Source organism: Nerophis lumbriciformis, linkage group LG05 (assembly GCF_033978685.3).
Source record: "Nerophis lumbriciformis linkage group LG05, RoL_Nlum_v2.1, whole genome shotgun sequence".
Taxonomy (NCBI): domain Eukaryota; kingdom Metazoa; phylum Chordata; class Actinopteri; order Syngnathiformes; family Syngnathidae; genus Nerophis; species Nerophis lumbriciformis.
The window spans coordinates 23,945,420-23,971,412 of NC_084552.2; the positions used below are offsets into that span (position 1 = coordinate 23,945,420).

Genomic DNA, 25,993 nt, shown 5'->3' on the forward strand with positions numbered 1-25,993 from the left:
TATATATATATATATATATATATATATATAAATATGTATATATATATATATATATATATATATATATATATATATATATATATATACTGTGTATATATATATATATATATATACGTATATATATATATACAGTATAAATACCATCACACCAAAGTGAGAGATATTCACTGCCAGAGTCAATGCATATGTTTGAATGTAGTAGTTCATTGATTTAACAATTAACCACTTTTTTTTATTATTATTAGTCTGCAGGTAAAAAAGTGGAGGAATGATATGGAATAAAATACCATTTGAATTTAGGTGCAAATCCATCTTTTTTATTATGTTTGACCTGTAAAGTCGACACAACTGCAAAGTAAATATCAATATATATATATATATATATTTTAGTATATATTTATATGCAATGAAAAAAAAAAATATATATATATATATATATATACACACACATCATATACTGTATATATATACACACACATCAATGAATACACACACACACACACACACACACACACACACACACACACACACACACACACACACACACGTTTATATGTATATTTATTCTTTATAGCTTAACATAAATATTATGTACTAAAATCTGAGATATACTTCTTGAAATAATCTAAAATGTCAGCTCTTGTTGGCAGGTTATTTTGCTATTGCAATTAATAATTCATTTACCGCATTTTTCGGACTATAAGTCGCATTTTTTTTCATAGTTTGGCCGGGCTCCAGTGCGACTTATATATGTTTTTTTTCTTTTTTATTATGCATTTTCGGCAGGTGCGACTTATACTCCGGTGCGACTTATACTCCGAAAAATACGGTAGTTCACGTTAGTTACTACTTTTTAATTAAAATCTTGACAACAACTAAGTCTTAAAAAACATTAGTATATCCAACTAACCATGACCCTTAAAATCCTCCCCCAACATCAGGCTTCAAGAATTAATTGTTTTAACATCAACTGGTTACAAAGGAACAGAGCCTTCATGTCTGACAGATTTCTCCGGGTTGATCAAGAGGGAGGAGACACGAAAAAAACACCCCAGGGTTTGTCCAAGAAAACCAGCTAGCAAGCAGGCGAGCCTGCCTAAGACTTTTACTCACCTCTCTTTTTTGGAACAGAAAACCCAGCATTTCCCTCATTTCAGGTCTTACATACTCAAAGTTTTCACTTAACCTGCTTTCTGGAATACCCCCTTGTTTAGGATTAAATAATGTTGTAATTCAGTGGTGTCCAAAGTGGAGGCCAGGGGCCATTTTTGACCAACAGCTCGTTTTTTATGCACCTTGGTATATTGTAAAAAATCTAATACATTATTGAGATATAACACTTATTTGCTTTGTCACCTATAACACAAAGCTCAGATGTTTTCATGAGATAGCCACACTTGGTTGGTTTCAGCCTCATTATATAAAAAAAAGTAAAAAAAGAGGTTCCCCCACCCTAAAATTATTCTGTATAAAGGCCTTCGGTGGAAAAGGTTTGGACACCTCCGATTAGAGAAGCATTATTTAATGATGTCCTTGAACACATAATGAAATAAATCCACAGCTTCATGGTTTTAACAACTTTGGCTGGGGGTTGTTTTCAGACTAATAACAATAAAAGCTCTGTTCTATTTCACTTCACCTCATTGCGTTAAAATTCTTATTAAAAAAAATCCACCTTATACCATTTCTTACATCATAAACGTGAAGAAATTTACTTGAGACAATGAACGGGAGGCAGATCCACTTCGTCTTCATGCGGCCACTCTGTTTTATCTTGCAGCTGGGGGGAAAGAAACACATCAATGTGATGATACTTTATGACAGGGGTCCCCAAAATTACGGCCCGCGGAAAGTCCCATGTTTAAAAAAATACATATATATATATTTTTTTAAATAATTATTTTTTTAAATCTGTCCTTTCTAATCCATTTTCTACCGCTTGTTACTCTCGGTGTCTCCTAGCTGCTCAGGCAAATCATAATGTCTAAAAATGCAGTTTTCCATCGATAATGTGACATCAAGTGCACACTCTTTCAGTCAATTAGTGCGCGAGATATATATATATATATATATATATATATATATATATATATATATATATATATATATATATATATATATAAATAAATAAATATATATATATATATAAATATATATATATATAAATATAAATAAATAAATAAATAAATAAAAATAAATAAATAAATAAATATATATATATATATATATATATATATATATATATATACTGTATAGCCATGAACTGGAAGATGCACTTTTTAATCAAGACACATTTAAGAAATTAATTAAACTATTTTATGGAATAATAAATGAACACCACACTAGAAATGCAAATAATGCATGTGTTCAGAAATGGATGATAGACTTAAACATTTTAGATGAAAGCGACATATCATGGAATGATATTTGGAAAAATGCCAATAAGCCCTTTAGAAGCATTAAAGATAAGCTGACTCAATTTAAGATATTGAATAGATTGTATTTTACATCTTCTCAGCTGTTTAAAATTGGTATAGTAGATAGCAAGTTATGTATGAAGTGTCGGGCAGCCGAGGCAACTCTTGTTCATTTATTGTGGGAATGTCAGAGAATAAAAGAGTTATGGTTGAAAACAACAAAAGAAGCAATCACAGTCCTTAATATAAACATCCCAATGACACTGCAAACTTGTATTCTTGGGGATCTCCATCAATTTAGTAACGTGTCATCAAAGAGTAAAAATGCATTTCTTTCAATATGCATAATAACAAAAAGGGTAATATTAAAAAAATGGATATATGTTTATAGTCCAACTCATACTGACTGGTACACACAAGCTATGGAGATGATATCAGTAGAAAAAACTGCATTTAGTTTAGATAATAATAATATATTGGAATATGGGATCCATTATTTAAATTTGTTTTAACGATTAAATGAACCTAAAATATGACTTATTATATCATTGTGGAAAATATTGGACACAATGTGTTGTCAAGCTTATGAGATGTGATACAAGTGTAAGCCACTGTGACACACTATTCATTTTTTTATTTTTTTATTAATGTTTGTAATGATAATATAAATGAGGGATTTTTAATCACTGCTATGTTGAAATTGTTACTAATATTTATACTGTTGTTGATAATATTCATTTTTGTCTCACTACTTTTAGATTGTTCCGTGTCATGTTTGTGTGTCCTCAATTGCTCTCAATTGCTCTGTTTATTGCTATTCTGAATGTTGCTGGGTCGGGTTTGGTTTTGAAATTGTATTGCATTATTATGGTATTGTTGTGTATTGTTTTCATTAAAAAAAATAATAAAAATAAAAATAAAAAATCGTTTTTGAATCGAGAATCGTGTTATATTGAAAAAAAAAAAACGATTTTGAATCGAATCGTGACCCCAAGAATCGATTTTGAATCGAATCGTGGGACACCCAAAGATTCACAGCCCTAATATATATATATATATATATATATATATATATATATATACACACACACACACACACACACACACACACACACACACACACACACACACACACAATGCGGGCCCCAAGTCAAAAAATTTGGGGCCCCCTGCTTTATGAGTTTGACAGTAGGTGGCACTGCCGCACAATGTATGTCATGGGAAAGGGCAGAAGAAAAAACAAAAACAAAAAAAAACTAATGAATGAAGAAAATAATTTCATCGCATTAATGTCGATTGTGTATAAAATATTGTGTACAACATATAATATTAACTGTATGCAACTACAGTTCCTTTTTGCTAAATTCATAAGAGTGGTTTCAAAGAAACCCAACAGGTAACAACAATATACACACTTTCTTCCGCTGCAGAATTCCAAATGAAATGAATCAACTTCCCTACTAGGTTCATGGCCAAGTCAAATGTTCACACATAACATCAACCCCCCTACCCCAATGCGCACACACACACACACACACACACACACACACACACACACACACACACACACACACACGTCTGGGCCACACTGACATTTGGTCGCACAATAACACCAGTCCTGTTTATGTTAGGAAGTGTCTATCTTTCAGGCCCTGCTGCTGGTTGGAGGGCGGCTGCTCCACATCACAGGAAACACCTTCCGCAGCCTCGCCGAGACCCGAGCGCAGCACAATGAGATATTAAAAGCCTGCGACTTCCTGCGTCGCCAGCGAGGACGAAGCATGCCAAGTTCTAAGCAGGAAACCAATAGAAGACAGCTCACCGTTTTCTTCGCCCACGGATGACTTCACGCCGAGGAGCATGACGCCATCTTTGGTGCTTTCGGGGCGGCTCTGGAAAGATGCGCTACAAGCACGAGGACGACGACGTGTGATTGGTCGTCGGCGGACATTTGAGACACAAGGTAGGCCTTCACAGTGACAACTTACTTCTCGGTTCCGGTGTCCATAGTCTCTGTTGAAAAACAAACAAATCAATCAAATCTGTATTCTTTTTTCATTTATTTCAGGCAATGACATAAAAAAAAGTACAAGGTAGACAACACGTAATAATATAAATTAATATAATATAAAAGGTAATGTACAGTATGTAAGCATGATGGTCCAGTTTTGCCTAAAAGGAGTGGGAAGAAGATAATTTATATAATCCCACCCCCAGTTCTCAATTCAGTGATTAATACATTGAGATTCACTGTTACTTTGTTTAAGGATTAAAATACAAATGTTGTATCATGGTGGCATTACCACAGGTAACTATAATTATTACACTGTATTAATAATTTGTATCAACAATGGTAATAGACAAAATACCAACAATGGTAAGAGACAAAATACTAACAATGGTAATGGACACAATGGTAATGGACAAAATACCAACCATGGTAACAGACATAATACCAACAATGGTAATAGACAAAATACCAACAATGGTAATAGACAAAATACCAACAATGGTAATAGACAAAATACCAACAATGGTAATGGACAAAATACCAACAATGGTAATAGACAAAATACCAACAATGGTAATAGACAAAATACCAACAATGGTAATAGGCAAAATACCAATAATGGTAATAGACGAAATACCAACAATGGTAATAGACGAAATACCAACAATAGTAATAGACGAAATACCAACAATGGTAATAGGCAAAATACCAATAATGGTAATAGACAAAATACCAACAATGGTAATAGACAAAATACCAACAATGGTAACAGACAAAATACCAACAATGGTAATAGGCAAAATACCAATAATGGTAATAGACGAAATACCAACAATGGTAATAGACGAAATACCAACAATAGTAATAGACGAAATACCAACAATGGTAATAGGCAAAATACCAATAATGGTAATAGACAAAATACCAACAATGGTAATAAACAAAATACCAACAACGGTAATAGACAAAATACCAACAATGGTAATAGACAAGATACCAACAATGGTAATAGACAAAATACCAACAATGGTAATAGGCAAAATACCAATAATGGTAATAGACAAAATACCAACAATGGTAATAGACAAAATACCAACAATAGTCATAGACAAAATACCAACAATGGTAATAGACAAAATACCAACAATGGTAATAGACAAAATACCAACAATAGTCATAGACAAAATACCAACAATGGTAATAGACAAAACACCAACAATGGTCATAGACAAAATACCAACAATGGTAATAGACAAAATACCAATAATGGTAATAGACAAAATACCAACAATGGTAATAGACAAAATACCAATAATGGTGATAGACAAAATACCAACAATGGTAATAGACAAAATACCAACAATGGTAATGGGCAAAATACCAACAATGGTAATAGACAAAATACTAACAATGGTAATAGACAAAATACCAACAATGGTCATAGACAAAATACCAACAATGGTAATAGACAAAATACCAATAATGGTAATAGACAAAATACCAACAATGGTAATAGACAAAATACCAACAATGGTAACAGACAAAATACCAACAATGGTAACAGATAAAATACCAACAATGGTAATAGACAACATAGCAATAATGGTAAGGAAACATTGAGCACATGTTAACACTGAGACAGAGTACAACAGCAGGTCAAATTAAAGACCCTCATCTCTACATTTGATTCAGACCCGATGTTTGTAAAATAGTTTAAATCTATTAATAGTTTGGCATTATTTATGACTGTAATGTTCCTACCTGTGTGGTCGTGGACCTTCTTGCATTTGAACTTGAGGACGATGACAGTGGCGGCGCCAATCAACAGGATAGGCAGCAAAATCCACCAAAGCCTTTTGTCAGTGGCTGAAAAGAGCCAAACGTCATGTCTCCTCCATGGAGCACCCAGTTAATAGAGCCGAGAGTGTTACCTGCTTTGGCGGGCTCCTTGCTGCCCTGCTGAGGACCTTTCAAAATAGTGAGATTAGCGGCTCGACGACGACTCGTGACGGGGAATCGTGACAACGTGACTTACCGTGGCTCTTCTCTGTTGTCAGGCTGGTCCCTGCAAACGTTATATTCAATGACTTTCGTGCATTCTTTCACGAAAAACTTTGTAACGTACCTTTGCCGCGCTGCGTAGGAACCGTGGTGTCGTTTAGCCCTGACAACAGTTACATTTCACAACATTTACCCCCAAGTCGGGAAGAACCAAACGTTCCAATCATTTTGCCTCTGTTACCATGAGTCATGTTGGAGTCATTTTGGGGTTTTGGTGGGCGTGTCTTCTCCGTCGCCGGGAGTAGCACCTCCGTTTTTGCTGAAGGAGCTGTTTGCTTGTCAGAAAGGATGGCAGCAGTACAAATAATCTATTCAGTCTTAACACACTCACTGTTTTCAGCTTGTGGAGGATGTGTAGCCCGTCCTGTCGCTGCTGGTGCTGCTGCTGTTGTTGGTGGTGGTGGTGGTGGTGTAGAAGAATGCGGCGTTCCAAGTTCTGGTGTAGCTTCTGATGCTCCAGGTTGTGGGGTTGCAGGTCCCGGTGCTGCAGGTCCTGGTGCTGCAGGTCCTGGTGCTGCAGGTCCTGGTGCAGGTTTTGTTGTTGCAGGTCCCGGTGCTGCAGGTCCTGGTGCTGCTGGTGCAGGTTTTGTTGTTGCAGGTCCCGGTTGTGTTGTTGCAAGTTCTAATCCTGGTGCTGCAGGTGCTGTTGGTGTAGGTTTAGGTGCTACAGGCGCTGCAAGTCAGTAACAAGCCATCATGGTCTCTTTGGAGCATTCCTACCCAGTCTAACAACAGTCAATGCACACTTGACTAGGTACAATCAAGAATTTGCATAAAAGTAGAGTGAGAGTATTTCTTGCATACAATAGATGTGTTTATCTAATATTTTGTTTGATTAGTGCAGGGGTCAGCAACCTGCGGCTCTTTAGCGCCGCCCTAGTGGCTCCCTGGACCTCTTTCAGAGATGTGTCAAAATGGAAAAAGATGAAGAACATTTATTTTGTTTTAATATATTGGGAAAAGCGGTAGAAAATGGATGGATAATATATTTTCTGTAGGAGAACAAACATGACACAAACCTTCCTAATTGTTAGAAATCCCACTGTTTATGTTATACATCCTTCACTGATGAGAGTATTTGGCAAGCACCATTTTGTCCTACTAATTTTTCAGCGATCCTTGAACTCATCGTATGTTGTTTACACGTACAACTTTCTCAGATGCTGCCACAGAAAGACGTGCTTTATGCCATTCCTTGGTCTCATTTTGTCCACCAAATGTTTTATGCTGTGCGTGAATGCACAAAAGTGAGCTTTGTAGATTTTATTGATTTGCTGGAGTGCTAATCAGGCATATTTGGTCGATCCATGACTGCAAGCTAATCGATCCTAACATGCTATTTAGGCTAGCTGTGTGTACATATTGCATCATTATGCCTTATTTGTAGGTATATTTGAGCTAATTTAATTTCCTTTACTTATGTCCTCTGTGTATTTAATTTATATTTGCATGTCTCATTACACATTATATGTATGTAATATTGGCTGCATTTCTCATAGTTGTTTGTGTGCCATGTTGCTCCAGAAAACGCTACCCAGCTCGCAAAGATTGTAATAAATCTATTAGAAGAAGACAGCCTGCCGTTTCCTTAAACTTGGACACACACACCTAAACCTTTGGCCATTCTGAGCCAGTAATTTCCAGAAGTTATCTCATCCTGTGAGAATCCTCCATTTTACTAATGAAAATGTTGCAAAAATGTGTAGAATAAAAATTTAAATACAAAATTTCTGTCAACGAAGATTTTCGTCAGCCTTTGATAGTAGATTAATATAGCTAATATAGACACTTACATCATGTGTTGCCTTCATTATTACACTTATAGAAGGCTTTTAATTTTTTGCGGCTCCAGACAGATATTTGTTTTGTATTTTTGGCCCAATATGGCTCTTTCAACATTTTGGGTTGCCGACCCCTGGATTAGTGTGATGTCATGCAAATAATGATAGAAACTCTTGTTAAATGAGTACGGTGGCATTCTTCAACTCTCACTGGATTGTAGCATTGAAACAAACATGGGAAACATCTCACTGACTCACTGTGGTGGCTTGTTGTCGCTCCTTCCTGCTTGTCGCTTGTTTCATCTGCTGACACTTTGAAGCAAACAACAGTCACGTACAGCTTGGGTGTAAGCACATTTGGTGTTGTACAAGCTGACGCAGCATCAGGCTGACTTTGCAGAGCTGTCAATGCAGTAACTGCCTGTTATTTGCTGGGGTTCGGTTCTGTGACCAGCGACCACCCGCGAATAGCAAATAAAAGTAATTGAGAAAAATGTCAAGTAAGGCCTGGATCATGATGCTGCATTGAAGTGCCACTCCAAAGCCTCCTGCGAGCTTAATGTTATTGTTCTCCTCCGTTTTTGGATCAACATTTGCAATAACGCAGACTGCTAGATTTGAAACCCTACCCGTGTCTCTCCATTGTCATTGTTCACCTGCGACAAAGTCTTAAAGCTAACAAGCCAAATTTACCGAAGCGTAAACCAGCCTTCATCCCTGAATACCGTATTTTTCGGAGTATAAGTCGCACCGGAGTATAAGTCGCACCGGCCGAAAATGCATAATAAAGAAGGAAAAAAACATATATAAGTCGCACTGGAGTATAACTCGCATTTTTTGGGGAAATTTATTTGATAAAACCCAACACCAAGAATAGACATTTGAAAGGCAATTTAAAATAAATAAAGAATAGTGAACAACAGGCTGAATAAGTGTACGTTATATGAGGCATAAATAACCAACTGAGAACGTGCCTGGTATGTTAACGTCACATATTATGGTAAGAGTCATTCAAATAACTATAACATATAGAACATGCTATACGTTTACCAAACAATCTGTCACTCCTAATCGCTAAATCCCATGAAATCTTATACGTCTAGTCTCTTACGTGAATGAGCTAAATAATATTATTTGATATTTTACGGTAATGTGTTAATAATGTCACACATAAGTCGCTCCTGAGTATAAGTCGCATCCCCGGCCAAACTATGAAAAAAACTGTCCGAAAAATACGGTATGTCTCACAGACTAATACACTTAACACCTTTTAAACTGCAAAATGTATTTAGTTATGAAAGATAATGAAAGATGATCGATAGAACAGATGGCATCGGAGGCGCAGTCTAGCGTTGAGCCTGGTTGGTAGGCTAGTAGGGATGTGTGGATCGATCCTGAAATATCGATACCGCCGATACCAGATCTTTAGGCTCTAATATCAATTCTCAAATCCAAATATTGATACTTTATTCACTTGAGATAATGTATATAAATAACAGGAACACCGTGTCAAGTAACTAAATCATTCTGATATTGTCTAAATCAGGGGTGTCAAACTCATTTTAGCTCAGGGGCCACATGGAGGAAAATCTGTGCAAATCATGGCATTACAACTAAAAAAAATAAAGACAACTTCAGATTGTTTTCTTTGTCTTACTTTGGCCAAAAATAGAACAAACACATTCTGAAAATATTACAATTAAAATACAAAAAAAAATTCAGACAGCGGTAAAGTTTATCCATGAAGGAAAGAAGAAAGTGAATGAATGTTTATAACTGAATAAATGTACATATGCATAAAAATGTGTTTTCTTTTGTATTTTTTTTTTTAATGAATTAAGTAGCGTTTATCACAACCTTTTTCCAAAACACAATATAGAATGTGAGATATAACAGGATAATGCATACATTTATCATTTGTTTTCAAAACGGTTACAAAAAAGTGGGACCCCAAAAATTTACTGTGGGACCCCATTTTTATGACATGATGGGGTCCCTGGGACCCCATTTTGAAAATCCCTAGCGCCAACACTGATGGAGTATCGGTGCGTGCAAAACAGCAGCAGGCCTGTGGGCCGGTTCTAATACTAATCAAATATCATCTAATACTAATCAAATATCATCTAATACTAATCAAATATCATACTGGGGGTCATGGCTAATTCAAAGTCAAGGAACCCTGGTCTAAATGAAACTCTTTTTGTGGGAACTAAAACAGCAAGTTCATGTATCCTTTTATTGTAGGCTATCGCCATCATTTGCTTCCCCCTGTGATTTTATATCGCTTGAAGATGATTCCCCAAGAGCAGCAACCACTTTTTTTCAATATTACCAAGCAGGCACAAAGTATCGGTATTAGATCGGTATCACTGACACCAGCCTAAATTTGACTCTGTATCGGATTGAAAATAAAATGACTTGTATCGCACCATTACTACAGGCTAGCGCTACAGTTTCCATCTGCTCCATCACACTCTAAAGTGGCGGGCGATGGTGTGTGGCTGTCAGAGAAGGCGTTTTTCCAAGCCACTGCCTGCCTGCTGTGATTGCAGACGACTTTTGAGCATTTAGCAACTTGAGTTCACCTTGCTGCAAGTTTTGAGGCCAGATTGTATCAAAGTTTACTGTCGAAGCAAGTTGCCACATGGGGCGTCACGTCGAACATGTATATTATGTATTTAATGCATTATTATTACATGTTTATAAATTATAACCAACTTTGGGTGAATAAGCCGCGTCATGCAAAAAAATTAATTAGGCAGCATTTTATTTTTGTAACCATAACTCTTCAAATGTTGTACTCCACAAACCTTTCCCTACTATTCTAAGCTTAAGGTTACACCTTTGTGTAATTGCTATTTGGGCATGGATTTAAGGTGTGTCCCACACCAGCGTCAAGACAGTGGACATCCTCTGCAGACGGAAGCAGCATCCTGTCCTGTAGGCTATTGCTGTCCTCAGACTTTTGAACTCTTTCTTCCTGCCCTCACAATTGACGATACCACAAGCATCCCCCGTGAGGTGTTTTGTCATGTTCTAACCTAAAAAAGATCCTCCTCTAAACACCACATAATTAAGTCCAAATGCATCTTTCTTTGCCGCAACTATTTTCCCCTTTCTTGTCTCTGAAGAGCAACAGAGTTAAAAAGTGTTTACGCCAGATGTTTACAGCTGGAAGCACATTTCTGGTCCCGGGACAATGATAATGTGGCCCCCTTGAGAGCGTGGGCACTTTGGCTCCCACCGTTTATCTGCTGCTGTATTGCCTATCAGGCAGCACTGAGCAGATAGAGGCTCTCTTAGATCAGTTCTTGGAAGGTAAACAAAACCCTCAAGAGATACTTCGTGTTAAGCCATTGTAGCTATGTCCCTTGAGATTTCTTATTTGTGTGCTTCTGCCACAGGTTGCAGGTCTGATTAGGTTTGCCTGAATTCAAGCAGCGAACAATTGAAGGAAAATACGCACAAACAGCTTATCTGAGGCGGGATGGAAAGAAACAAGTCTTTGATCGTTCAAAGTGCGAGCCTCTCTGATGCGTATCAAAGCGACAACTACTGCAAAGACTTTGCAGAAACAGTAATATGACAAATAAGTGCGACAAGAAGAAATTAGAATGAAAAAGCTTCCCCTACCTGGAGTGAAGCCTTGCACTGATGCCAGGATGACAAAAAGCAGCCTGATGGTCTTCATGGTGAGTGTGAGCCTGTGGTTCCCTCCCGAGTTGTCCGTGGAGGGTGTTTTAAACTGGGGTGCGCCACTGCTGATGATTATTTCTGCACTTCCTTCCTTCCTCTCCCATCCTGACGTAAAGCGGTGGGCGGCTGTGGAGACTGGCGAGATTTGTTCGACTGGAATTTGAGTTGAGGTTTAAAAATATTAAAATATGTTCTTATGCTCATGCTACAAGTAAAAAGACATTGGAGATGTCAATCATCACATCTAGTTTACATAACAAATTTCACCAAATTAGAATTTGAATGTCTTGGTAGGATACTTACGCAGGATTTGGAGTCGTTTAGAACAAAAGTGACCGGAAAATGACTACAGATCATAGACGGTAACTATGGATTTTTAGTGGTTTTCACAGGCAGTTTCTCCCCCCTGCCTCTGTGCTTGCTTGAGTGGGCTTCTTTTCCCTCAATGTGCCTTATAAGGAAGGTTTGCTGCAATAAAAGTGAATTAATTTGATACAACTTCAAGCTGTGTCTCTGTGTTGACTTCATAGAAGAGCAAAAAGTGTGTCCCTTAGAATACCTCACGTTTATTTCTGTAATTCACTACAAAATACATTTACTTGGTATTTTCGAAAAATACATATAAAAATGCCCAGTTGAAATATACATATTTTTTTAAATGACAGAAAAATTATACAAAAAAAGTAAAAAAGCGGAAGAGTATTTTTGCCTGTAAATAAAAACAACACCAATTATGTCAAACCATCAAAGGAGGGCAAGCAGCTCCACTACGGTGACTGTGGTCACGTCGGCGTAAAAAGTGCCTTCATTGTCTCCACCTCCAAACACCAGCAGAGTTTTGCCCCCCGAGGCCGGGTCCATCTCCATGGCGGCGATGGAATGACCCGCCCTGGCCACCGAGAGCTGCGGGAGTGTCACCTCCGTCCAGACGTTTGTATCTGACGACAAATAACACGGTTGGAGGATTTGTCGTTGATCCGGGTGTCCATACAAGCACGAGAGCTGTAAAAATGGTGAAATTACCCTTTGACAAGCTCACCTGTGTCAAAGACGAATGTGTCGGCGAGAGCGTTGTTTGCGTTGTAGCCGCCGTAGATCAAGAACTTGGTGTTTGAGAGGACAGCGCTGCCATGCCAGCTGTAACACACAAATAATATGAAAGTTACAACACCAGCCCTTCTGATGACGTCTTTTATAGATCTTTGCAATTCTCTGCAAAAACGCTAAGGTGAGCAGTCACAATTTAGATTTCCCTTACATCAATTGATGGACATCTGGAACTCCTTGTAATAAAGCGAGGAAGTATTTTATAAGTGCTGAAAGAAACGTATTTCTTTGCTGAGACATTTCTTTATTTGCTTCGTTTCTTTTGTTTTGGAGGAATAGAAAGGCTGCTTTTATAGGAAGGAGAAACAGTAAAAGCTACAACGGAAACAATGTACCGTATTTTCCGGACTATAAGGCGCACTTAAAATCCTTTTTTTCCCTCAAAACTCCACAGTGCGCCTTATAACCCGGTGCGCCTAATGTAAGGAATAGGTTTGGTTGGCTTACCCACCTCGAAGCAATTTTATTTGGTACATGGTGTAATGATAAGTGTGACCAGTAGATGGCAGTCAAACATAAGAGATAAGTGTAGACTGCACCGTTTGATGTGCTTCAACATGCGAGTATTATTATGGTGTGTGTATAAGGTTAGACATATTATCTGGCGTTTTGTTTGGGCTTTGTACCGAGGATGTCGTTGTGGCTTGTGCAGCCCTTTGAGACACTTGTGATTTAGGGCTATATAAATAAAGATTGATTGATTGATTGTTTTGCAATATTATGCAAAATCAACTTTTGCTACCTTCTGGTACCTGCTGATCTGTATTTGGGATCTGCATAAATCCTGAAAAATTGTGCGCTTTTGTGGTCCGTGCCGACACCGTAGTCGATAAGCTTCTTCTTTTTATCTATCTTCTTGTTATGTGGCATTTATCCGCCACTGTTGCCATTTATAATATAAATGTAAAGTTCTTACTTATATCTGTCAGTAAACTCGCCATGAAAGCGCTGAAACATATTAGTGAGTTTACATTATTCACCCAAAAACTTAGTTATTAGAGTTCCAGTCGGACGGTTTTTCACGGAACACATTTCCGGAGGGGGAGATGCTGCTCCATTATTGATTTAAGTATAGTCTGAATGTCATTAAAACAGTTAGCTCCATCTTTTGACACTTCTTCCACTGCCGTCCTTGCACGCTACACCGCTACAACAAAGATGACGGGGAGAAGATGCTGCCGGAGGTGAGCCACGTAAATAAGACCGCCCACAAAACGGCGCATCCGGAAGCGACTGTCAGAAAGCGGATTAAAGATGATCTGTAAAACAGAATCTATGCAACATTTTGACCAAAGAACCACCATTACATGTTATGTAGACCACAAGGAAGTGTTTTACATTTAGAAAAAAATAATAATAATATGACTCCTTTAATGCGCTTTATAATCCGGTGCGCCTTATACATGAAAAAAGATTACAAAAATAGAGTGCGCCTTATAATCTGGTGCGCCCTATGGTCCGGAAAATACGGTACTAAAAAAAAAGCCTACCACTTACAGCTATCAGCATTAATTTTTTTTTAGAGGTGACGGTCAAACTCCGCCACAGGGTTTGGAGGGGGAGGAACATAAAAAAAACTTTTAAGAGTGTGAACCTGTGCAAGCAATTAAGAGTCCAACATGGTTTACCATCTAGGAGGGGGGGCTTTTCCACTTGTCTGCACGGCAGAAAACTCCATCAGACCTGCGGAGAAAACAAGCATTATACAATCAGAGGTTTTCTTGTATTCAATGATGTGAACACATTAAATTCTGCATCCTCACCAAGGTCCAACACAAACATGTCGTTGTAGCACACAGGTGTGTCCCACCCACCGAATATGTATATCTTCCCCTCCGGCATCACACACGCCGAGTGTCTGAAACGCAACGAAAAGACGGTGAAGACCATCGAACGCCTCAATCAACCGCAGCGTCAGCTGTAGCGGCCTTACCCCGAGCGGGGCGAGGGGGTGTCGCCGATGACGACGGGCTGGTACCAGATGGACAGCTGGGGATCAAAGATGTACAAAGAGTCACTGCAGCCGTCCGGCACTGGGTTGGGCCGAGGGAAGACGCCTCCCAGCACAAAGAGTTCCCCACGAAACATGCTGCAGCTGTGGTAAGCCAGGGGGGGAACCTTGCCTTGGGCCTGGAGGTGAGGTTAAAGGTGAGCATGAGAACACTCTCTGGGATTAGGATCAAAATAACACACCTCCACCATGGTCCACTTCCAACTCTGCGTGTCCAGGATGTGGACGTCATTGAACCACTTTTTGTTCTTAGATCCACCAAACACAAAGATCCGCTTTGAGTCCGGGTCGTAGACGGACGAGTGGCCGATTCTGGACTCGGGAGTAGGACCCTGTGCCAGCGTCTCGGCCGCCACCCAGGACATGTCCTCTGTTAGAGAAAATACAGACTCAAGGGCTTAGGTGGTCTCAGATGGAATAGTACACTTCAATATCAGCTCAGGGGTCACCACCACGCCCCAAGACTAGTATATAAAGTCGTGGTCAAACGTTTACATACATAATTTCTACAACTCTTATTTTTTTGTGATAGAGTGATTGGAGCACATACTTGTTGGTCACAAAAATCATTCATGAAGTTTGGTTCTTTTATGAATTTATTATGGGTCTACTGAAAATGTGAGCAAATCTGCTGGGTCAAAAGTATACATACAGCAATGTTAATATTTGGTTACATGTCCCTTGGCAAGTTTCACTGCAATCAGGCACTTTTGGTAGCCATCCACAAGCTTCTGGCAAGCTTCTGGTTGAATTTTTGACCACTCCTCTTGACAAAATTGGTGCAATTCAGCTAAATTTGTGTGTTTTTTTGACATGGACTTGTTTCTTCAGCATTGTCCACGCGTTTAAGTCAGGACTTTGGGAAGGCCATTCTAAAACCTTAATTCTAGCCTGATTTAGCCATTCCATTACCACTTTTGACACGTGTTTGGGATCATTGTCCTGTTGGAACACCCAACTGTGTCCAAGACCCAACCCCTGGGCTGATGATATTAGGTTGTCCTGAAGAATTTGGAGGTAATCCTCCTTTTTCATTGTCCCATTTACTCTCTGTAAAGCCCCAGTTCCATTGGCAGCAAAACGGGCCCAGACAATAATACTACCACCACCATGCTTAATGGTAGGTGTTCCTGGGATTAAAGGCCTCACCTTTTCTCCTCTAAACATATTGCTGGGTATTGTGGCCAAACAAGCTAATTTTTTGTTTCATCTGACCACAGAACTTTCCTCCAGAAGGTCTTATCTTTGAAACAAACATTGAGCTGTTTGGCCACAATACCCAGCAATATGTTTGAAGGAGAAAAGGTGAGGTACTGTCCTTCATGTAGTGTCTTCAATGATAGAATATCAAAGAGACATGCTCAAGTTGCAAATAACGACTTGTTGGCGGCATGTTTTGCAGATTAACCTACTGTTGTTTGGTTGGTGTCTGACTTTTTCAATCCAAATCAAATCCAAACAAAACAGTTAGTCTTTTTTGGCATCAATACCTCTTTGGGTTTTGTTGCTTTAGCTTCCATGTATTCCATTGTATTGGCGCTGTAAAGTTATTTCAGGTGACATAAAATGCTACCGCAAAGCAGCAGTGCTGCTGCAGTTACATTAGCCGCAGTACAGACGTTAAAATGACGATACAAATAAAAGAGAATTATATCGATCAACATTTTTATACCACACTGAGATATATATATATATATATTGTTGTACTGCACAGCACTATGCGGGTTCTATTTCTTAGTGTGTAAACAGTCTGGGAAAAAAGACACTTTGATGTGGACTTTCAAACACCTGACTGACCTGTGCAGAGCTTCCACATGGGATCTTTGCAGAACTGCATCCTGGCTCCTTGTCCACCTATCAAGATGGCGGTCTGGCTGTCAATGGGACACAGCGTTTGCCCCCAGCGTCCCGAGGGGTTCCCCGGTGACGCTGCAGGCCCAAGATAGAAGAGTTAGCCAACTGGCTTGTGTTCTGTAATATTAACAGTTTTAAATCTTTTACCAGTGTGTGTGGGGGTCTTAACCAGCCCACTTTTTGACCTGGCTCCACTTTGGGGTGGTGTCCTTCCCACAATCCCTTGCACATCTCCTGTGCTGTTAGCTGCAGGGACAGAGATGTCTTATTGATTTGAAGACAAGATGAGAGCCAGGCGATGTCTTACCACAGGAGCATGTGGTCACCTCACCTCTTTTACTCTTGGTTGCATCTTCCCTGGCAGAGAAGAGCTTCTGTCCTCCTTTCCCGTGACCTCTGACTTTTCGAACAGGTGTCGTTTGGTCCAAGCTTGCGTTGGGACACAAGTTCTCCTCCTCCTCTGCTGCGGCCATCTTTACATCTGTGTCTTCGGACACACGCTTTCTCTTCTTCTTGCTATCGAGCTTGCGGTGTGCAAGGGCGGCTGCAGCATCCTGGGAACAGCAAGACGTTCAGGCCAGGTTTCCCGTACAGAGATCAAGCCCTAGTTCTAGACTACATCACATTGTTAAGTAGGGCCGGACAATTATGACAAAATTAATAATCACAATTATTTTGATTGATATTGTAATCACGATTAATTACACGATTATTCATTAATTTGAAAACACGAGCATTTATTGTACCACCAAAACTCAACTTTATATCCAGTTTCTAAAAAACCTGGATATAAATTAGAAACGAATAAACCACAACAAGTCAATTAATATTAATATTAGCAATAACAATACATTTAAATAACAATAGCATTATAAAACAATAAAATTATGTTTTTCCTTTTAAACTTAATTTACCTTTTACCACCAAAGAGTGTGTGCTCAATGTGTAAAATAAAATGTTTGTTAATTAAATGCAAAAATCCTCACATTTATTGGTGCAATACAATTTTGACCAATATTTTAGGTCAAAGCATAATAATAGTGTAAATGTAAAAATAAGTGCTTTAAGTACATAATGCTTGTTTAAGGTACTTTTTTTAACCCTTTATTTTGTTGGCGCAGTCAGACCGGATGTGGCGCACCACGCTATTAGTGTGAAGGGTGAAGTGTGCTGTGCTCTTCTCAGCTTGAAGAGTAAAGAAAAGACTCACTTGAGGCTGTAAATAAAAAAAGAGAGCGGCTCTCAAGTTGCGACCACTGTTTGTACATTGTTGTTACATCGATGATGTCGTTCACAACAAGACAAGCAGATGAGTTGTGTTGTGTGAGTGTATGGATTGTTCTTGTTTGCTTTAGGGTCGTCGTTTAATCGCCGTCTCGACATTGTTTGGTTCTGCACAGGGTGGAGGGGATAAATGAGTGATATCGAACACAATATCTTCCCAAACAAAAGTTTCTTCTCCTCACAATGACAACATTTCCCTTACAAGTATGTCAATTCTCTGATATTCTGAGTTTAACAGCAAATTCTGTTTTATTATCCAATACGTGACTCCGTCTTAACACGAAAATCATATGCCTTACTTTTTTGTTGAGTTGAGTGATTATTGATTAGGCATACTAGCGCTGTGTCAAATAAAAAGTAGCAACCTTGATGACATTCCAAACTTCTAGTTTTTTTCACTCATTTGCTCTTCATCCGTTTTACCGTCACAAGCTCCGGAATTTGCATGCACGTTGCGTGGCCCATTAATCGTTTTCAATCAATTATTGTGTTTTCATAATCGTGAGAAGCCATAATCAAATTCGAAATTAAAGTTTGATTACTGTCCAGACCTATTGTTAAGCAGGTTTTACTGAAATGGCTTTTTTCCGACACCATTAAAATAGTCTCAGACTTGTCCTAGTCTTTGCGCTAAATAGTCTTCCTTCTTGACGTTAAAGTAGAGCTAATTCAGGTCTAAATCAAGGGTGAAGTCAAATATGTCCAGGTTCAGGTTTAACATAGGTGTAATGTACATGTACATAACAGCACATGGTGAAGATGGATTACTTTGACCACCTAAATTGTCTTCAAAGTACCCCAAAGCTGCCACAAATGATTGGAGGGTGCGCGAAGAACTGTGGACACTCTTGTGATTTGGATAACATCGGACTGTCTGACCCGCAGAATGAATTTGAGGACCAGTCATAGACAATTTAGAGTGATACAAAACATTCTAACTTGGATTGTTTCCCTGGCTTCGAGACTCTCCTGAAGGACAGTGCGGCGAAGACACAACAAAATCCCTTCATGTCTCTCATGGACACACACCTGTTGTTGTTGACTTTGGACTGACTAGCGACTGGACGACACCAAAGCCGCGGAACAGAGACTGCAGGCTTACACACACACATGCATGCATCCACCAAAAATATACGCCACACACATATACCGTATTTTTCGGATTATAAATCGCTCCGGAGTATACGTCGCACCGGCCGAAAATGCATAATGAAGAAGGAAAAAAACATATTTATGTCGCACTCGAGTATAAGTCGCATTTTTGGGTGGAAATTTATTTGATAAAATCCAACACCAAGTATACACATTTGAAAGGCAATTTAAAATAAATAAAGAATAGTGAACAACAGGCTGAATAAGTGTACGTTATATGAAGCATAAATAACCAACTGAGAACGTGCCTGGTATGTTAACGTAACATATTATGGTAAGAGTCATTCAAATAAGTATAACATATACAAACCCCGCTTCCATATGAGTTGGGAAAATGTGTTTGATGTAAATATAAACGGAATACAGTAATTTGCAAATCATTTTCAACTACTGCTATTTGATGTTCAAACTTAAAAACTTTTTTTTTTTTTTTTTGCAAATAATCATTAACTTTAGAATTTGATGCCAGCAACACGTGACATTGAAGTTGGGAATGTGTTAATAATTTCACACATAAATCGCTCTGGAGAATATGTCGCATCCCCCCAAACTATGAAAAAAAACTGCAATTTATAATCCGAAAAATACGGTACCCCACCCCCCATCCAACGCCCTTGATGCAAAACCCTTAGGGGTGATGGACAGCTGGGCAGCGCCTTAAAAGCTGCAGTCCGCCACCATTGCCCCCACTCCCTCCCCTCTGTTGCAAGTCTCAAGATGTATGTTGTAATATGTATATGTGCTTTCCTATGGAGGTTTTTTCCCACTCCAGACTGGGTCCCCTTATGAGCCCAGTCTAGATTGTATTTTTTTTACTCATCCTCCCCCAGCGTTTACCTTTTTTCCCATCTTTTACAGGGCGCCTTGTGGCGACCCATCAGCGTTCCTGTTCTGTAACCCTGTACACTGTTTGTTTGTCTAATCTTGAACGGGTTTGTGCTGAAAACAAAGTTTTGTTGTACTTGTGCAATGACAATAAAGACCTACCTTCTTACCTACCTAAATGATGCTGAAAGACTACCAAGACCAGAGAGAATATTCCTCAGAGATGGAAGTAATCTCCTGTATGAATTTGATTCAACCGTTTTGGGACTGTCTTTGTTTGACGAGAGACAATTAATTATTTGTTTGCTACAGAAAAAGCGTTCATGTGACTCAGTGAGGGGAAACATTGACTTTCTTCTCTTACAAATACTTGCACTTAATCTGTAGTGAATCAACATCTCAGAAAGCAATTGAATTAGTGTGGATTTGTTTAAACCAGATTAGTCCTGGTTTTATTTATGCCCTGAATGTGAAACTGGGCCACAAAGTGTACTTAAGTTAATCCTAAACAAGTCAGTATAGAAATGAGATGAATAAAGAATTACCTTAGGCGTGTGCTCCTTGACAGCTAAGATGAGTGCTGGTTCTGACCAACTGTCTTTTACCTGGAAATGTGTTTCTTGTTTTAATAAGGACAATTTGTCTTCAGCGATCATTTTTTTTCTTACCATCTGTCCTCCTTCCAGGGTGACATTCAAAGTGACGGCGTTGGTCCACGTCTCCTCTTCCCACTGTTCCCATGACAGACATCTGCAGGAATGCCAAAAATGAAGCCTTTTGGGTGTCATCAATGCGTATCCATCAACATCCCCGTTTTTCCTGGGGAATGTTTTGTCTTTCCTTCCCGGTCCCTCGTTATCACTGTTTTTTTGCTCTGCGCGGAAAAAATATCTCCAGTACTGCAGCGACTTCAGCGCTTGGATCGGTTCGACAACACTCGGTGGGCTGGTGAAAGCAGCGAGGCAAATTGCATCAAATCAAATAAAACAACACAAGAGAGATGGCTGGACACGAAAATGACGGGGAAGAACTTCTTTACCAAAAATCTGAACGATTATTATCTTTACCTATAGAAGAGCAGGCAGCTGCTCACACATTCTCATACTTTCTGCAACATCAAAGGAGAAATTACATCAGTAAGCTTGAAAAATGTCTCAACTACAAGCACCGTGAAGTATCCCAGAATATTTTTTATTTTCATTTAGGCAATATTGTAAGTTTTGCCACAAAAAAAAGCCTTATATTGAACCCAATGACTGCTATCTACATGGCTCGAAAGGGCACATGATTTCACAATGCACTGTTGGTGCAGAGTTGCCATTTTTGCTGGATATAGGTTTTGTTTACATGGCCAAACTTGTATAAATTTCATCAACGGAGTCCATTTTCATACCGGTGAACAATTTTATAAAGCAAAACCTACGACTTTCATTGCTTATATGTTGGAGAAAAGGAAGCCAAGTCTCATTTCATAAGCAGTTTCCCTCGAAAAAACATATTTAAAAAATTACTTTGATCACTATACTACTTCTCCAAGAATATTACTTGTTCATGTTTGTGCTTACCCAAGACTAAAAGGAAAGGGACAAAGTGCTTTTTTCCCAAAATACTGTATGTTGTTTGTCGCCCACAGCTAAAATGAAGTGTGAAACAGAATAAAACATGTTTTGATTCAAATCTAGCAGTGTGAAAATGCTGTGGACACACCATTTCTAACACCAGGTCATGTTAAAAAGTCATGTTTGATCATCTCACGACTGCTATTCAGGCTGTATGCCGTCTCTTAATTGGCTTTATAACCAGACTTCCTTCGACTTTGCTTTTTACACTGGAAATGAGAAAAATCTCACCAAATCCTTTTTTCCCCCTTTAGCAATCCCCCCCTTTTTCTTTTCTTTTTTTTACCAATTTCCCACATTTTGAAATTAAAATGTTGACAGGTATGCATCAATTTCTCTGTTCGTACTGAGTGGACGAACCTGTTATAGGGGGTCAATTTGCCAATAGTGATGGGGGTCCGCTGAGCATCAAGGAGGTCCGCGTTGACGCAGATTCTGTCCCGCCAGGGCCCACTGCTAAACAGCACCACCTGCTGGACAGTCGGGGGCACTGCAACAGACACCCGCCGGGGCCCTTCACCGCTGAGAGAGAAAAAAAAAGCCCTTAAGATTAAAAATGATAAATACGGTTGTGGGGAAAACTTGAATTCTGTAAAACATTTTTTTTTCATTTATTTTTTATGGACATCCAGCATCAGACATTCCTATCCATTACATCATATTTACATACATCATATATCTGTTGTCTGCCCTAAATGTCAAAATATTTTTTTGTTTATATCCCAACGATGTGTATATATATATATATATATATATATATATATATATTAGGGGTGTGGGAAAAAATTGATTAGAATTCGAATCGCGATTCTCACGTTGTGCGATTCAGAATTGATTCTCATTTATTTTTAAATCTTTTTTTTTTTAAATTAATTTATTTGTAATTCTTTTTTTTTTTAATTAATCAATCCAACAAAACAATACACAGCAATACCATAACAATGCAATCCAATTCCAAAACCAAACCCGACCCAGCAACACTCAGAACTGCAATAAACAGAGCAATTGAGAGGAGACACAAACATGACACAGAACAAACAAAAAGTAGTGAAACAAAAATGAATATTATCAACAACAGTATCAATATTAGTTACAATTTCAACATAGCAGTGATTAAAAATCCCTCATTGACATTATCATTAGACATTTATAAAAATAAAAATAAATTAACAATAGTGTCACAGTGGCTTGAACTTGCATCCCATCTCATAAGCTTGACAACACATTGTGTCCAATATTTTCACAAAGATAAAATAAGTCATATTTTTGGTTCATTTAATAGTTAAAACAAATTTACATTATCGCAATCAGTTGATAAAACATTGTCCTTCACAATTATAAAAGCTTTTTTACAAAAATCTACTACTCTGCTTGCATGTCAGCAGACTGACGTTTTGAATCGGGAAAAAAAAAATCGTTTTTGAATCGAGAATCGTGTTGAATTGGAAAAAAAAATCGAGTTTGAATCGAATCGTGACCCCAAGAATCGATATTGAATCGAATCGTGGGACACCCAAAGATTCACAGCCCTAATATATATATGTATATACCCCCACCCCCACCCCCCTCATGAAAGAAACAGCAGGAAAACTAAATAACAATAATATTTACAGATAAATCTATTAAATAAATAATAATAATAAATTAATAATAACAATAATAATCAGAAATACAGTTAAAGAATAAACACAGATAATAAATAATTTAAAAGAAAACAAATATATATATATATATATATATATATATATATATATATATATATATATATATACATAAAAGGGAGAAATCCTTTTTTTTTTTAAACATTTATACATCAAGAGAAGCGTTTGTATCAATCAATCAAAGTTTATTTATAAGCCCTTAATCACAAGTGTCTAAAAGGGCTGCAAAAGCCACAACGACGTCCTCGGCTCAGATTGATTGATTGAAACTTTTATTAGTAGATTGCACAGTGAAGTACATTTTCCGTACAATTGATCACTAAATGGTAACACCCGAATAAGTTTTTGAACTTGTTTAAGTCGGGGTCCACGTTAATCAATTCATGGCAACAGATCCCACATTAGGGCAAGATTTTATTTATTTATTTTTTAAACACTTTCTTGGACGGAAACATTTAACTAAAAACTGCTCGTTCAATACAGACTACAAACGTCGCAGAAGAGCCACTAGCTACTATTAAACCAGGAATATTTCATATATCGCACACGAATACTAAAAGGTATCATTGAGACGTTTTACCTCAGCAACCGTTGAGGCGGTGCATCTACTCCAAAAACAGCAAAAACTCCAAATTCTTCCATTTTGTTTTTCTCTCCCTGCAAGAACTGAATATTATTACTCCTCTTCCCTTTCGACTTGCTTATTTCGACAACGTTTTAATAATAAAATGCAATATACTGTAAAAGTCAACCGTTTCAGCGACAGACGACGTCTCCCGCCATAGGGTCTTGATTACTTCCTGTATACGCGCGGCGAGGTGACGACAGCATTTGTGCGCTTGTTTTGAAACTTCAATGTGTTTGCACGGGCGGGTATCGACGTGTTCTAAAGCACGCTGAGGCGATCTAGTCTGTATGCCTATTGAGAATCGAGCGCTCTCCAAAGCAGTCTCCAACCAATCATTAGCCTGTGTTTAGCAGCACTGCGTGACGTCACTGGAAAGGCGCGTATAGTGGCTCACGTCATGTCGGCAGGAGTTCGAATTCGGAGTTTATTGTAACATAGAAATGTTTGTCAACATTATTATGCTCCAGGCAAAAAAATGTCTACATAAATGTAGATTTATAAAACATTTAAAGTGGCTGAAAACATTTAAAGTGGTATAGTGAGCCCTTTTTGTCTTTAGTTGTTTTATACATATCTAAAAACAAATATTCCCCATGTCCCTTTAGAGGCTCCGTAGTTTTTTCATATTTTTAAAATTATTATTATTATTATTATTTATTCATATTTAATACTCTCTGTATTTGATTTTGTTTTATTTCCTTGATGTTGAAAGTGCCTTGACTTTTGTGTGAATTATAAATGTATGTTTGTTGTTCAATATAAAAAAAAAATATATATATATACATATGTAAAAAATAAAAAATAAACTCACTTCAGAGTTTACTGCGAATATTTAAACCACACGAATGTTGAACGATTCAACACAAATTTTAGTTGGCTGAACTTAACCGGATCGTCGAATGCGCCCGACGCGCTTTGTATAACCGTATTGCTTGTATTCCGACATCTACGCGGAAGTAAAAAAAAAAAAATTATTTATTTTTTAATTTCATAAACCTTTATTTATAAACTGCAACATTTACAAACAATCGAGAAATAATAATAATCAATCAAAAACAGAACAAAAACAATACAAAAACAGTAAAAAACAGTGCCAGGGGGTTGTAAACTCAATAAAGTAACTACAAACCCCGTTTCCATATGAGTTGGGAAATTGTGTTAGATGTAAATATAAACGGAATACGATGATTTGCAAATCCTTTTCAACCCATATTCAGTTGAATGCACGACAAAGACAAGATATTTGATGTTCAAACTCATAAACTTTTTTTTTTTTTTGCAAATAATAATTAACTTAGAATTTCATGGCTGCAACACGTGCCAAAGTAGTTGGGAAAGGGCATGTTCACCACTGTGTTACATGGCCTTTCCTTTTAACAACACTCAGTAAACGTTTGGGAACTGAGGAGACACATTTGTTAAGCTTCTCAGGTGGAATTCTTTCCCATTCTTGCTTGATGTACAGCTTAAGTTGTTCAACAGTCCGGGGGTCTCCGTTGTGGTATTTTAGGCTTCATAATGCGCCACACATTTTCAATGGCAGACAGGTCTAGACTACAGGCAGGCCAGTCTAGTACCCGCACTTTTTTACTATGAAGCCACGTTGATGTAACACGTGGCTTGGCATTGTCTTGCTGAAATAAGCAGGGGCGTCCATGGTAACGTTGCTTGGATGGCAACATATGTTGCTCCAAAACCTGTATGTACATTTCAGCATTAATGGCGCCTTCACAGATGTGTAAGTTACCCATGTCTTGGGCACTAATACACCCCCATACCATCACAGATGCTGGCTTTTCAACTTTGCGCCGATAACAATCCGGATGGTTCTTTTCCTCTTTGGTCCGGAGGACACGACGTCCACAGTTTCCAAAAACAATTTGAAA

The 25,993-nt window shown here is 38.2% G+C and overlaps 2 protein-coding genes across 2 annotated transcripts; both read right to left on the reverse strand.

The window, feature by feature from the left end:
• Window positions 1-451: 451 nt before the first annotated feature.
• Window positions 452-12,017, reverse strand: LOC133606757 (uncharacterized). Its single transcript, XM_061961068.2, has 11 exons — window positions 11,904-12,017; window positions 8,529-8,582; window positions 6,821-7,162; window positions 6,671-6,757; window positions 6,554-6,592; window positions 6,464-6,493; window positions 6,360-6,395; window positions 6,190-6,294; window positions 4,406-4,430; window positions 4,240-4,322; window positions 452-1,780 (listed from the first exon to the last, which is right to left on the reverse strand). Exons 1-11 carry the CDS (start codon window positions 11,959-11,961, stop codon window positions 1,770-1,772), a joined length of 870 nt encoding a protein of 289 aa, XP_061817052.1. The 5' UTR covers window positions 11,962-12,017; the 3' UTR covers window positions 452-1,769.
• A 495-nt stretch (window positions 12,018-12,512) lies between these two features.
• On the reverse strand, window positions 12,513-24,270 carry krcp (kelch repeat-containing protein). Its single transcript, XM_061961066.1, has 14 exons — window positions 24,219-24,270; window positions 24,060-24,136; window positions 22,179-22,340; window positions 20,868-20,949; window positions 20,745-20,804; window positions 17,270-17,492; window positions 17,086-17,184; window positions 16,882-17,013; window positions 15,267-15,454; window positions 15,007-15,203; window positions 14,837-14,931; window positions 14,702-14,756; window positions 13,006-13,103; window positions 12,513-12,904 (listed from the first exon to the last, which is right to left on the reverse strand). Exons 2-14 carry the CDS (start codon window positions 24,119-24,121, stop codon window positions 12,711-12,713), a joined length of 1,647 nt encoding a protein of 548 aa, XP_061817050.1. The 5' UTR covers window positions 24,122-24,136; window positions 24,219-24,270; the 3' UTR covers window positions 12,513-12,710.
• Window positions 24,271-25,993: the final 1,723 nt, after the last annotated feature.